Below are 14,573 nucleotides of genomic sequence, written 5' to 3'. Positions count from 1 at the left end.
GTTTACCATTCTCTCTCATCTTCTAATGCTGAGCTCGAAAACTTCTTTTTCATTCAAGCTATTTTCCCTCTCCCGAAAATCAAAAACCCTAAATTTCTGAGCCATTGATAATCAATAATCTTCCATAGTCAAATCCAAAATTTATTGCAGACATTCAATTCCATTCATATTATATCTAATGAAAATTTTACATCCAAATTTTTGAAAAATCATGATTGTAAGAACATACGGTAGAAGAAAGATCGGAAGAACATTTTCAGACACATATTCAAATAACGAGGAACAAGAAGAAGAATTGTTGATGGCGGAAGAAGAAGATCCTTTTGATTTCAGTGAACCTACAAATTCAACAGCTTCAACTTCATATTCTCTTTCTCAATTTGAAGAAAATCGAGATATTGGAGACTTTACTTTCTCATCTCAAGATTCAACTCGCTGGGTTAGCTCAGAAGCTAAAAAATCCTACGCTAATGATAATTCTTCTCCGTCGTCATTGTCGTTGCAGTTGTTGGCTCCGAAGAAGAAAGTTAGGAGGATGAATGATGGAAAGAGAGAGAAGGAGAGTTTTCGGGCGGTGGTGACGACATCTTTGATGGAAACGCAAGAAAATGGAGAAATGATGGAGTGTATTGATGAGGTTGAATTTGCTCTTGATGGATTGAGAGGTGGGAAAGGAATCAGGGTTAGAAGGTCTAGTTTATTGAGTTTGTTGAATGTTTGTGGAATTCCTCAACAACGTCGTCTGCTTAAAGCTCAGGGGTAATTCTTTTCAATCTTTTGACCTCTATTTTTAAATTGAATTGGAATTGAATCGAATTGTTCCCTAAAATTTTGGAATTGAAATGTGCCCCAAGCAATTAGGGTTGGAAGGTTTAGTTTATTGTGAGTTTGTTTTGGTTTCAGTAAATAGAATTGAATTGTTCCCTAAAGTTCTTATAATTGAATTATGGATTTGGGATAATGATGTCTATTTCTATATTAATTTGCAATTTTTCTGAAATGGTTAGAATTTGCTTTTTCGGTTTGAAATTAGCAGGGCAATAATGATTTTGGTGGCGCTAATTTGAGTATGTGGTATAGTGTTGATAAGATATGTATCATGGTAGCAGTCTTCATTTCTTTAAGAATGTTATGTGTCTTCGTATCATATATTGGGGTAGTTGGTCTGTATCCTGGAATTGGCCACTATTTGAATTGTTATTTTTGGGAATAGCATATTCTATATGTTTTCACCAAAACTTGCCCGAGACCGTCTCAAATTGAGACCAAGAGTGGGTTGGCCCAATTCGCGCGAGTAACAATATCACACGTTCTTCTTGTTTTTTCATTTTCTAGGCATTTATCAATTTTGACCTTAAAAGGTATCAATTTTGACCTTAAAAGTATCAATTTTAACCTTAAAAGTATCAATTTCAACGTAAAGTAATACTTAAACACATCAATTAAAGTAAAAAATTTCAATTTGAACCTATAAGTGATCAATTTTAACGTTAAACTGATCAATTTCTACCTAAATATGGTTCTACTGCACAATTTTTAGAACGAAGTTATATGAAATGGTATTATTCAATCATTCTATGGATGAATTTCAAACAACAAATGAATGGTCAATAAAACTATCAATAATAGTGTTAAAACTATTAACATATTAAATTTGAACTAAATGCTATACAATATATCTATACAATTTGAATACTTATTTTTAAAACGATAATTGAAAGATTAGAAGTTCAAAATTAGGTTAGATTATAAAAATCATTGTCAAATTATATGTCATAATTTAACTATTAACATATTCAATTTGAATTAAAACCTATCCAATATCTTTATAGACTTTGAAATACTTATTTTGAAAACGATAATTGAAGCTTATACGTTTAAAATTGAGTTAGATCATAAAACATCAATTGTCAATTTATGTGTCATAATTTATCTATTAACATATTCACTTTGAACTATTTACAAATATACATAAATGTGTTGAAGAAAGAGTAATATCACTATTATTGATTGATAATTAAAGAGTACAAGTACTCTTATGTTCCATTAGAACCATCATGTTGCATTGAATAAAAGTACTTGTATTGTACAATGTTTTAACACTATTATTGATAGTGTTATTGACCATTCATTTGTTAGTTTCAAATTTATCTATAGAATGATATAATAATGCCATTTTATTAACTTCATTATCAAATTGTGAAACAGAACCATACTTAGGTAGAAATTGATTAGTTTAACGTCAAAATTGATCACAAATAGGTCTAAATTGAAATTTTTGTATTTTAATTGATCTGTTTAAAGTTTACTTTAAGTTGAAATGAATGCCTTTAAGGTCAAAATTTGATACCTTTAAAATTAAAATTGAAAAATGCCTAAAAAATGGAAAAAAAAAAATGAGAGAAAGCATATGAGGTTGATACACGTGCGAATTGGATCGGCCCATATTGACGGTCTCATTATCTCATTATGAGGTCGTCTCGTCCAAGACCAGCTGATATGTTTATGTTTGTATTACCGCGACCATCTCAATGACTTATTGTACTCGTGCTAGGGTATAGCTGTAACATGTTTCTGCAGTCTTAGCATTGTTGTTAAGGTGAGCGAAGTCATTTCCATGAGAGCTTTGGATTTGAACTGCGAACATGCTATTTTTGGAACAAGGAAGGGTTTTTTTTATGGAACTTTTATTTGTCTAGTTCATTGTAGGATTAATTTAAAGGTGAGAAATTGGTACCTTTTAGTCGTAACCTTTTAGTTATGTTGTTGACCCACTTATTTGAAGACTGAAGTACAAAAATAGAATTGCAATGTGCTTACTTTGCAGCATTATCTCGACAAAGAATTGTAGTTTCTACTAAAACAGAGACTCGTCTTACGGGTACTCTACTTGAAAGAAATTAGATAACCGTTTTGCTTAGCAATTCTTGAATTTGATTGTATGGTGATCATGAAGCTTAGTTTACCACTGGCCGTACAAGTGGAGCATCCCAATTGTTGTTTCTCATTTGATAGAATGACAAAATCCTTTGGTCCTTGTGTTATGTGATTTGCGAATGGTCCATCAATACATAGTAGGGTTTTCTAGGAGATGAGTTTCGTTTTTTTGCCCTTTTTTTTTGTATGCTAGAATAATAGTGTATGAGAAATCTATTATTATTGCATAAGGATGAGCTTGCGTTTGGATGTGAGGAGCCACATTTGTAGATTAGTTTAAATAGCTATGGAGTAGCTTCATGTTTGAAATAACTATTAGTAGACACCACTCTATTGGAAGTCAATACACTAAAAATTTGATTGAGCCTATCATATTTAGCAAGTTGGGCTGCTCTTCAATGAAATTAAAGATACGTTGACCTTGTTCTTTTCACTTTTATAAATAGTTAATGGAAATATAAATTTGATAAGGTTAGATCCTAGATGTTTAGATTATGGCAAACAAATTCTTTTTACAATTGAAGTCCAAAAAGGTCCCCTAACTTATAGAAAAGGTTTAGTGAGTAAAGATTCATATAGGCTCCAATTTGAAATAAATAGATTGAAAAGCCTTGCTTTAATGGGATGGGTAACAATTGTTGCTTATATAACATATTGGTATTTCAAGAGAGTATAGTTTATATTTTCCGTTTGAGGTAGACTTGTTCAGAGAACTTGTTGGCTTTGATGCTTTGAGTATCCTATACCACTGGGCCACAAAATATATGGATTGATATCTTCTCTATATATCTAATACACACTTATCTCTTAAACAATTTGGTTGGCACGTGTGACCAACCTATGGTGTCAACACAGTGGAACTAATAGCTTGTTTGGTCATAGGCTCATTTGATATATACTATGACTCATGAAGTCATAAATTATAGCTACGTCAATGATTGTTTATGTAATTGTGTGCTATATTACATGCAACCTCGTGGTGTATCCTTAGTTTTAAGAGGCGAGAGGTGAAAAAATTTTTTTTTAGGCGCAAGACGTAAGGTGAAGGCGCGGGCTTTTCATACACGAGACGCACAATTTCGCTAAAAGGCTCCGAAATCAATTTTTTAAAAAACATATTTGATAGTGATAAACAGATAAACCCGAAACAAGACATGACTAATCAATGGGTTATGCTGAGTTCAGGGTTTCTCACGGATAAACTCGTCATATTAGGGTTAGAGGGTGCCAATTGTACAATCTCCGACATGAAACTAGCGTGATTCAACCCATTTGCGATCTCTAAATTCATGCTTAGGGATTGCAACATATGCGGGTGGATGCGGTATGCCCTCCCCCGTATCCATACCCACCTAAAATTTTCATACTCAGCACTTACCCACCGCCTATGGCCATAGTGCAAAAGTACGGTCGTATTGTATTACAAAGGTTTTCATATTTATCGAACCAATATTACTCGTATCGTAAAGGTGTTACAGTGTAAAAAAACTCGCGTTTTAGGCCGTTTTAAGTAGTCATTCATGGTATAGGCCAAAATTTGGCCATATGATAATCGCATCAAGTCCGTTACTGTATTACCGTGTTCATCGCCGCAATCGAGACTATTATCGTATTTTTGCCCTATGCACTTGGCAATTAAAATTATCATACCCATGCGCCACCTGGGTATGTATTGAAACTCATCCCCAATATGGCCAATTGGGTATACGCACCTTATACTCGCCTCTCATTCATTCCAAGTCCGCATTATATTCTCCATAAATCTTTACAAATTTAATTGTACATCTAATTTTGTTTAAACCATACAATGCAATAAAATGAAATTAATATTTTTAATTTTTTGCCTATAATTTTTAATAAAAATATACAAAATTGATATAAATTAATACATTGGAGATATAAGGCGGCGGCTATGGCGAGGTGGGTGGGTGGGTAAGACCTCATACCCACTACCTACCACTACTTGGTACAATTTCCATACCCATAATACCCATTACCCACCAAATTTGTACCTAGTTGGGGTGGGTGCGAAATCCATATAATTTACTTGGTCTGATATTTATATTGCTTGTTTATTGCTACTCTTTGCAGGTCTTTAAAGTTCTCCTTGAAAAATGTAACATCATTTTTTTTTGGCACCTCAGCATAGGTTCTCGCTCCTGTTTTTTTAATTATTATCTTATGTTGTGGATATGTTGTTTCAGCATGGCAAAGGTGATTATTGATGCCATTTCTGATATGGGCCTTGATGATTCACCGAGCAATTTGGCTGCTGCCACTCTTTTTTATGTTTTGACTAATGATGTAAGTATAATTTGACTTTCGTTGTAAACAATTATCTTAAACCCTTTTAATGTTGAACTTTATTTGACTGTTCTCAATCTATATCCTTTTTCACCAGTTTACATTTTAGGCATATTATATTACTGTTTTGACTTGGATTGTTTATCAAGATTTTAATCTTAAAAATCTCATTAATAATTTTGTCCACATTCAATGCCCTTGTAATCTGCCTCAAGTTTTTAGGTTTACCTATGTACACCTTTGGCAAGTTGTACCTAAATTTTAATTGTTCCTTTGAATGGTTTAGAATGACGAAAATATAATTGTATTTTATGGAAAAAAAAGATGGTTACTGCAAGGGTTCTCTTTGTCTTCTCTTAAGTGAGTGTGGGTGGCGGTAAAGTTGCATTTTCTAGGCCAAATCATATAAAGTTTTGTTTTGTGCTTTTTCTTTTCTCAATTTATGGTTTTAAGCTTTATTTATCCAAGTGTTACAATTATATATATTGTTATTTTAGTGTCAGAACAATTACGTTTTGGATTCATTTTCATCCATCCGGTTTCTGCTAAAGCTGTTGAAACCAGTAGTTGCTGACAGTGCTCCAGACAAAGCACCTAGCATCAGCCAGAGACTTCTTGCTCTTCGGAAGGATATGTTTCTGTCACAGGATATGACAAAGAGGGTAGATTCAAGCTCCACTACTATACTTCAAAAGGTTCTTGAAATTCTTATTAGTTGCAAGGATTTAAAGGCTTGCAATGTAGAGAATGATGACATATCAAGGCCAGAGTTGAGCGCAAATTGGGTATCTTTGTTGACTATGGAAAAGGCTTGCTTATCTGCAGTTGCTGTTGAAGGTTAGACAAGAGACATATATGTGCTGCCAATGTTTTATATCTTGTTGCTAGTAACTTTAGGATGTAGTACATCCCACAATTTGTAGTTATCATGTATTTTTATGCTCAGCTGTTTTCCTCTTGCTTTAGAATTTTTGTTTCCCATCTTGATGAGCTGGTTTTTCTCGGCAATATATCTTGACCTGCTTAGTTTTGTGTTTTATATCCTGAATCATTTGAGTTGGTCATAGTCTCATAGACCACCTTTTTTCCGCCACCAGAATGACCAATTTAGGGTAAATAGGTAAATTTAGAAATGGGGCAAAAAGTACTTGCTCTTACGCCCCCAAATACAATTTTAATGAAGGAACCCCAATAAGCTAAAGTACATAAATTTAGAATTAGTAAAAAGGTGTATTAATATTTAGCAGCATTCCTGTTTCTTAATTCTTTGATCCAGTGCTGCCATATGCCTATACCTTGTTCCTCTCCGTTGCAAATCATAGCAATTGAACCTACAGCAAATTGTCTTAACTTTCCAATTGTGGAGAGGCTTTCTTTCTTAGATTTTTACTTCCAGATATATAAATTGTTAAACTGATACTTGTGTTGTGGGTTCTTTTCACCCCTTTTTTGTTGTGGTGCAGTTGCTATGGCTTTGCGCAGATTTTGCATCACCATCTTATTCCCTTTTATTGATTTTTTTGGTCCGTACTATTAGTCATTGATGATAGGGAGGCTATGGAAGTTCCCAAAAGTGGGTTGTGATGTTTTGAATATGCTAGTGGCTCAGTTTCTTGTCTCCTCCCTTGTACAGTTAACTCTACATTTTTTGAAATTTCTTCAATATTTGAAGTGGATCGTTGTTTTTAGTTGGAGAAGAGTTCAGTGTTGATGAATAGTGTTTGTTGTCTTCAATAGGAAATAAAGCTATTTGGTGGTTGTGTTCTTATTCAGATATTTTGTTTGGAGCCCTTCCCCACCTTTTTGCTTTATGTGCCTAAAATCTGACTTTACATCAATGAGTCTAGCATTCTGTATAGTTAACAATGATCCAAATCTGCTTACGGCTTAGCCTAGAGCAACGAAAGATGAAATAAGCTAATTAGAAAACTAGGTTCGTATGCCTGTAACCCATCTAGGAGTGTACATACTATGTAGATTGATAAATGTCTTGTCTTGCAGACTTGATTATGTGATTACGTAACTGTCATATGTTTTTTTTTTCCGCAAGACTTCTCTAGATCTTATTTGATAGGATTTTTTCGTTTCCGCAATCACAATCTTTTATGGCTCCCTTGTTTTCTCAGATGCCTCTTGCACAGTAAGGAGAACTGGTGGCAACTTTAAGGAAAAGCTACGAGAATTTGGGGGACTTGATGCTGTTTTTGAGCTTGCTATAAATTTTCATTCCACATTGGAGGTGTGAGCTTGTATGTTTACTCAATTGTGTTTTTTGTTTGTATTGCTGTGAAAAGCAAAAGACTATAAATGATATATATTTATTTAGAATAAGTGTGATGGATTTTGCAAATGGATCTTTTTAAAACCTTCAGTAAAGCTGCAATGCTGTGGATAGACTGTTCTTTTGTTATGTATGCTTGCTGTTGTGTTTGTATTTACTACTATGGGGTCTTTAAATTCTGGCCGTTTGTGGCTTGGAATATAGCTGAGCTTGTGTATATTATTGGTTCTTTAAATCTATCTCTGGCTTGATTATATGACTGAATTGGAAGTTGATAAGTTGCTTTGAAATATTATGGATTTTTATCCAGTAAACCTTTCAATTAATTTTTAATTTTGTAAGATGAATTACTATGCTGCGGAAAAATTGTTATTGGTTTGAGCGGATTTGATTTGAAGTTTATGAGCAATTAACCCGTTGTTGATGGTTGCATATTTGTTTAAATTAAGTTATTAAAATTAAGTTATTTGTTTAAATACTCCTTCCTTGGGGTAGGCGGAGGGAATTTATGTGGCTAAGTTGGCATGGTTGATTTACCACATTTAAAAATTGATGTGTTAAATATAAAAGTTGGCTGTTCTAATTGTCTTCTATGCTGTTTGAACTGCCTTCTTCAGGGTTCGGTTGAGCTCTTTAAATCTTCTTCAAGTAAGTCGAACGATGGCAGGCTACAATGCCTTCCAATGCTTTTGAAGTGCTTAAAAATTATGGAGAATGCAACTTTCTTAAGCAAGGAAAATCAGGTAATTTATCTTTCGTGGTTTGTTGCTTTTGTAGTTATGTTGATACGCTCCCAGCGCGATAGTCTGATGTTCATTAAAAAGTGAGCCTGGAGCTTATCATTTCTGATTTTCCAGTCTCTTTGATTTTATTGTTTTTTGCTCTTAGTTTTCCTACATCCTGATCACAGAATCATTTGCTTGGACTGAAAGGAAACCTGGCTGCTGGTCAAGCTTCTTCGTTATCCTTTGTGAAACTCATGTTCAGTTTTATCAAGATTCTCTCAGGTATCTTTAATAACTTGCTGATCAACAATTTCTTTGTGTCATTGTTGTTTGGTAAAATCTTTCTTGAAGTATCTTTACCTTTTTGCCTTGATACGAACTACCTGTTGTTTCTTAATTCTTTTTACTTGATAAATCTATTTACAGAACTTTCACTACTGAGAAGTTCCTCCGTAAATTCTAGTCCTGAAATGCCGGCAAAATTTTTAAATGGGACCAGTTGCTATGCTGCATCATTTTTAAATGCAGGACAAAAAGGTACACCCGAGTCATGTACAAGCTTTGCTTTAATAAGGGCTCATGTATTTTTAAAGAAATTAAATTTTGATAAAGCATCCTGTTGGTTGTGTTTTAACTGTTGACTGTTGTATACTTGTATGCATTTTTAAACATGTTAGTGCACAGCAGTGGGGTTTCATCCTTGCGTTCTTCTCAAGAGTGTAGTAGCTCGGGAAGATTCTTATCGGATTCAGATTTGTGTAAATCCCAGAGAAGCCAGCGGTTTTCTAGCTCCCATTCTGGGTCATTACCATCACATTCTAGTGCTACGACACCTTTTGGAGTGGGAGTTTGTTTGTTAGAGAAAGCAGCCAGTTCCGTTGGATCTAATTCGTCCAGTGTTGCTTCTAAAAATCCAAACAAAGGATCATCTGCAAATGGTGATAGCTCAAAAATGATGCTGCCTCTTGCCAAGAACCCATATGATAATGATGACAACATGCTTATAGATCTAGATGACAGTCAGGATCCGTTTGCATTTGATGAAGATGATTATGCATCTTCTAAATGGGAATCGCATCCTGCAAGAGATCGAGGACGGCGTAAACCAAAAAAAAGGCCAGGATTTAGAGATATTGTGGATGAATGTTTATTGCTGCCTATGTTGAGCCCGGAAGATTCTGCATCTCAGCCAATGTTAAGCCAGGATGATTTTGGTAGTGAGGAACATATTGATGGGAATCCTATTTCAAGTGATATCTCATGTACAACTGCTATTGATGCAGAAAATTCAAACCTTGTTGCTGAATGCTTGTTGACTACCATCAAGGTAAGATTATTTGCTCATCTTTTGCTAATATTCTCTTAATGTTTTCTTTGTTACTTCACTTATGAGCCTCTCACCAGGAAAAAAATTATCTTCATATCCTTGCATCTACAATGTGAATCTTGGTTGATAATGTAAACCCACCTTTTCTTCTGTCTGTACAAATTCTCTATCTCTATTTTGTTGTGTTCTAGATTGAGCTCCTCTCTTTGGAAAATCTTCTCTTCAGGCTAGGTTAAAACGTTTTTGTTCTACCTATACTTTTGGGCGGACCATTCTATTGAATATCAATTCTAGGTAAAGGACTCAAAAATATTTCATGTTTGATGCAATTGTATAGTTGAATTCCATTTTGATATGATTTACACAATAATGTTAAGTTATTAATATTTTATTTTCTAGTCAAAGTTTTTACCCTATGTTCGGATAATAATTTTGGAGAGAAAAGAAGTGAAGGGAGAAGGGTAGGGGGAAGGGGGAAGGGAAAGGAAGGGAAGATAAATAAAAGGAAAGTAACTGTTGTTGTTTGTTTAGGAGTGAAGGGAAGAGAAAAGAAAGGAGATGAGAATTTTCCCTCTAAATCTTTCTGACTTCAAAGAGATTGAGACCTTAACATGTGTTTGGATAGAGCATTAGGATGGAAAGGAAAGAGAGGGAAGGGAAATGAAGTGGAAGGAGATAATTTATTTGTTTGTTAAGAGGAAAATAGAAGGAAGAGAAAGGAAAAAGGAAAGATAAAATTTATGTACTTAAAAATCATGGAAGGAAAATGACATAGTTTCATCCAGATTAGAAAGCAAAATGGTAACAGTAAAAGTCATTTTCGTTATTTTAATTGTCAATATATCCTTTTCCCTCCAAATCTTTCCAAAATTGAAAAGATTTGACTATTAACAAAATAAGACTAAACCCCGTCAAATTCTCTCAAATCCCTTCCTCCCAAATCCCCCCTCGTCAAAATTGCTATCAAAACAAAGGAAAACCCATCCTTTCAAATCACCCCTTTCCTTTCTTTCCAAATCCCTCAATCCAAAAACACAAGTGTAATAGAAATTATTCATCTAATCCCTCCCAATCCCTTCCCTCCCATTTTGTTATCCAAATAAGGAATCCTTCATACCTCCAAATCCATTCCCTTCCTTTCTTATCTTCCAAATACACCCTCGATGTTTTTTTAATAAACGATTTCCTCTTTTTTTCAGTAAGAAATTGTTTTAAATGATGATCTACTGTACATATTTACAGGTGCTCATGAACCTGACAAATGATAATAATGTTGGCTGCCAGCTAATTGCTTCTTGTGGTGGGCTGGAAATGCTCTCTTGTTTGATAGCAAGGCACTTTCCTTCATTCGGTCGTTTAACGTCTGATGAAAAAAAGGGGAATACTTTGTTCAATGGTGCAGCCTTGGGACTTGAAATTCAAACAGATATACATCTCAATGAGCAAGAGTTGGACTTCCTTGTTACAATTCTAGGCTTGCTAGTTAATCTGGTGGAGAACGATGCTGATAACAGGTTTGTCAAATTACTACTCTTTTTTAATCTTCCTTGTTTGCATGCCTTCACTGTGAGTCCAAATTACTGTTTCTTTTCAAAATGCTTTGTGGTGATATTTTTGTTATGTGATTGTTTTTTCTTTTTGTCTATCAATTTTAAACCTCTCTTGGTGGTCTATCAATTTTAAACCTCTGTGTATTCTGTAGTGCTCTTTCTGTTGGCTCATCTTTCATGAGGACTTAGGAGTTGTGTAAAGAATTCTATTATCTTTTTCTTTGTCCTAATTATTGTCTCATCTAAGCCCTGCTATTATTATCTTTAGAATTGATTATTGTCAAAGAATTCTATTCCATTTCTCATCATTTTAGACATAGGACTTAGGAGCTGTGTAAAAAGATGGATCTGATCTTATGATTTATGTGTTACTTGGTACGGAAAAGATAATAATTATCAATTTTTACCAATAAAGAGCTGCACATTGGAAGGCTGTGGAATATATATTCTCTGCTTCTAGTACTGATAGTAGTTGCTTCTTGTCATAACTATGCCCTGTGTTTGTTTTGTTTCGATGTTTCATTGTGATTTGTGAACAATGTAAAGATATGGGATGAAGCTTCATATATATATATATATAGGGTCAAGTTTCAGTGAGAACCAAGCTTATATGAGCACCGTGAGAACCAATCTCTCAGATTAAAATGTGTTACTTTTTCACTGAAAATGTGTTACTTTTGGACAAAAATATGTTACTTTTGTTTTTTAAAAAATATGATACTTTGTAGCAGAAAAATGTTACTTTCAGACAAAAAAAATATAAATACAAAGTAACACGTTTTTTGCGAAAAGTAACACCTTTTTATGTTAAAAGTAACACCTTATCATGAGTTTTTTTTCAGAATTTTTGTTCTTAAAGTAACACTTTTTTGCCTATTAAGTATCATCTTTTTTTTCAAAAAAAAGTAATACTTTTTTGCTTAAAAGTAACGCCTTTTTAGTAAAAAAGTAACGCCTTTTTAGTAAAAAAGTAACACTTTTTTGTCAGGAAGATTGGTTCTCACTGTTCTCATATAAGGATGGTTCTCACTTGAACTTCTTCCTATATATATATATATAAATATATATATATATATTTATATATATTTGTATATTTGTGAATGTATATCACGTCTATTACATCAAGTCTTTAGATCTTAACTGAGATGTTCCTTGTAGATCACGGCTTGCAGCTGCTAAGGTTCTGTTATATAGCCCAGGTCAGTTGCATGAAAATCATACTGGTGTGATACCACTACTGTGCTCCATCTTTTTAGCTAACAGAGGAGCCAGTGAGGCTGCAGAAGAAGAACTTCAGTCTTTGGTGAGTGATGGAGCTTGTCTATTTTGCAGAGATTGTCATTCCTTTTTGTTACGTCTGAATGATTTGGCATGCATATTAGGAGATAGGAAGATAAGATCGTGTGATGTAGAAAAGTTGATATTGTTTCTGCATTTGAGACTGTTTGAGAAAAAAGCAGACTGCATATTTGAGACCATAAACCTAATTAAACAACTAAATTACGGTTTAGTCCAGTTTAAACCAAACTTTGTGCAGCCTAAATTGTAAATGAAACCTACACTTGCTTCCAGCTTGCACTGAGATATAGCTCTTCCAAGTTCCATGTTATTGACTGTCCTTGTATCTAACGAATTAAGAATGGAAAAAAAATCAATATAGTTATGGAAAACCTTAAATTGTCCAAAAGTTTACTAAGATTTTTCTCCTACCTATACAGGATAATGACGAAGTGGTCTTGCAAGGGGAGAAAGAAGCCGAGAAAATGATTGTAGAAGCATATGCTGCTCTGCTACTGGCATTTCTCTCCACTGAGAGGTTTATATTCTCTCTTGAATGTTTCCTTGTTTCTTCATTTTTTAATGCTGTTTTTGCTTCTAAAGCTGAATTAATCTCCCTGACATAAACAACAGCAAAAGTGTACGCTGTGCTATTGGAAATATGCTCCCTGATCGCAACTTGAGAGTTCTTGTCCCTGTACTGGAAAGATTTGTGGTATGTTCATTTTTTTCCTTTTGTATTATTGTCCTTAATCGGTATGAAGTATGGACTATGGACTACACCACAAAAAATGCAAATTAATGTTCAGTTTTCACCTTGTTTTCCCGTTTGCATTTGCTCATATCTGCAAGTGTTCCAAGAAAATGACTAACGGAACTGACCTGACCTTTTCTGTTCTCTCTTCCAGACGTTTCATCTTAAGTTGAACATGATCTCACCAGAGACGCACAAAACCGTTAGTGAAGTAATAGAATCATGTAGAATTCCTTGAAGGAGCAAAAGAGCAGAGGGATGTGTACAGGTTTGCCTGCTTATATTGGTTGATTATGTCTTAAACTTCCGGTTGAAGAGTTGAAGATCAATGCTATACCAAAATACTCCCTTAGTAATAACAATGTGGGGGTGTTTGATTCTCAACCGAGGTTGAGAATTATAGTTGGCTGTTTAGTTGATAAGCTGCGCCTTTTTTATACGATCTGTATTTTTTATGATCTTTGCAATTCTTTGCCCTACTCATAGTATTAGCTGATAGTGTGTATACGGAGGTGACAGATGGCGGATGCCAGTTATTAAAGTTGTAATGTGTAGTATTTCTTCTTGTGTATTGCTCCCGTTATATAACAAGTCATAATTAGGGTTTCAACTTGTTACTTCACATACTTATTCTTAGTAATTATAGCTTGTAAATGAATCATTGCATGGTATTTGGTAACAAGTCCTGTCAATTTTACCATATTCAATCCCATTGAGGACTTCTAAAGTTGTAGAATCGTAAATAATCTATTTGTTATCACTGATAAAAGTAACGTGTTGTGAGCTCCACATTAGTTAAATGTGATTTCGTCCATATACAAGATGTATTTTTGAGGACTTGCTCGTAATCGATGCTACACGCAATCAACTTGTTCCATACATAATTCAAATAGGCACTTGAGTTGTTTGTTGGACTTTCATATAAAATCCTTTTTATTGAATCTTTTATATATTAGTTTACTCCCACGTAAAAAAAGGGAATAAGAAATTCTTTATCTTAGAAAGAAAATTCACTTTATCGCTGAAAAATAGGATGTATCATATATTTTATTCACGAGCAACTCATATCTTAATAAATTGAGTGACGTTGAAAAATATCACATTTAAAAATCATATTTGGTCAAAATCGTAAAGATTTATGTCAAATATAAAGTTAACTCATAAATGACTTGTTTAAACTATGTTCTTTGGTGTCAAAATCTGAAATTAGTAATTTTTGATTATAATGATTCTACCCATAACTGAAAATTCAAAGTTTTTTAATAATAAATTGTTTTTTATTTAGTCATTTTCTTTTCTCAACTTACTCTTTTTTTATTAAAAAAATTTTGCGAATTACATATTTAAGATTTGGACTTTTTATCAATTACAACCTTATTTTTTAAAATTACAGCCATAAAAGTATCAATGTCTATGA

General features: G+C 33.8%; 1 protein-coding gene across 1 annotated transcript; it reads left to right on the top strand.

The window, feature by feature from the left end:
* LOC130823568 (wings apart-like protein 2) lies at positions 1–14,210 on the top strand. The gene is made up of 13 exons (XM_057688219.1): positions 1–759; positions 5,142–5,241; positions 5,739–6,078; positions 7,368–7,480; positions 8,140–8,265; positions 8,433–8,529; positions 8,674–8,784; positions 8,925–9,574; positions 10,817–11,088; positions 12,283–12,427; positions 12,843–12,940; positions 13,036–13,117; positions 13,311–14,210. Exons 1-13 carry the CDS (start codon positions 212–214, stop codon positions 13,392–13,394), a joined length of 2,766 nt encoding a protein of 921 aa, XP_057544202.1. The 5' UTR covers positions 1–211; the 3' UTR covers positions 13,395–14,210.
* The last annotated feature ends 363 nt before the right edge of the window (positions 14,211–14,573 follow it).

This window comes from Amaranthus tricolor, chromosome 9, assembly GCF_026212465.1.
Source record: "Amaranthus tricolor cultivar Red isolate AtriRed21 chromosome 9, ASM2621246v1, whole genome shotgun sequence".
Lineage (NCBI taxonomy): Eukaryota > Viridiplantae > Streptophyta > Magnoliopsida > Caryophyllales > Amaranthaceae > Amaranthus > Amaranthus tricolor.
The sequence above is the reverse complement of the archived record's forward strand: the minus strand, read 5'-3'. Positions and strand labels throughout refer to the sequence as shown.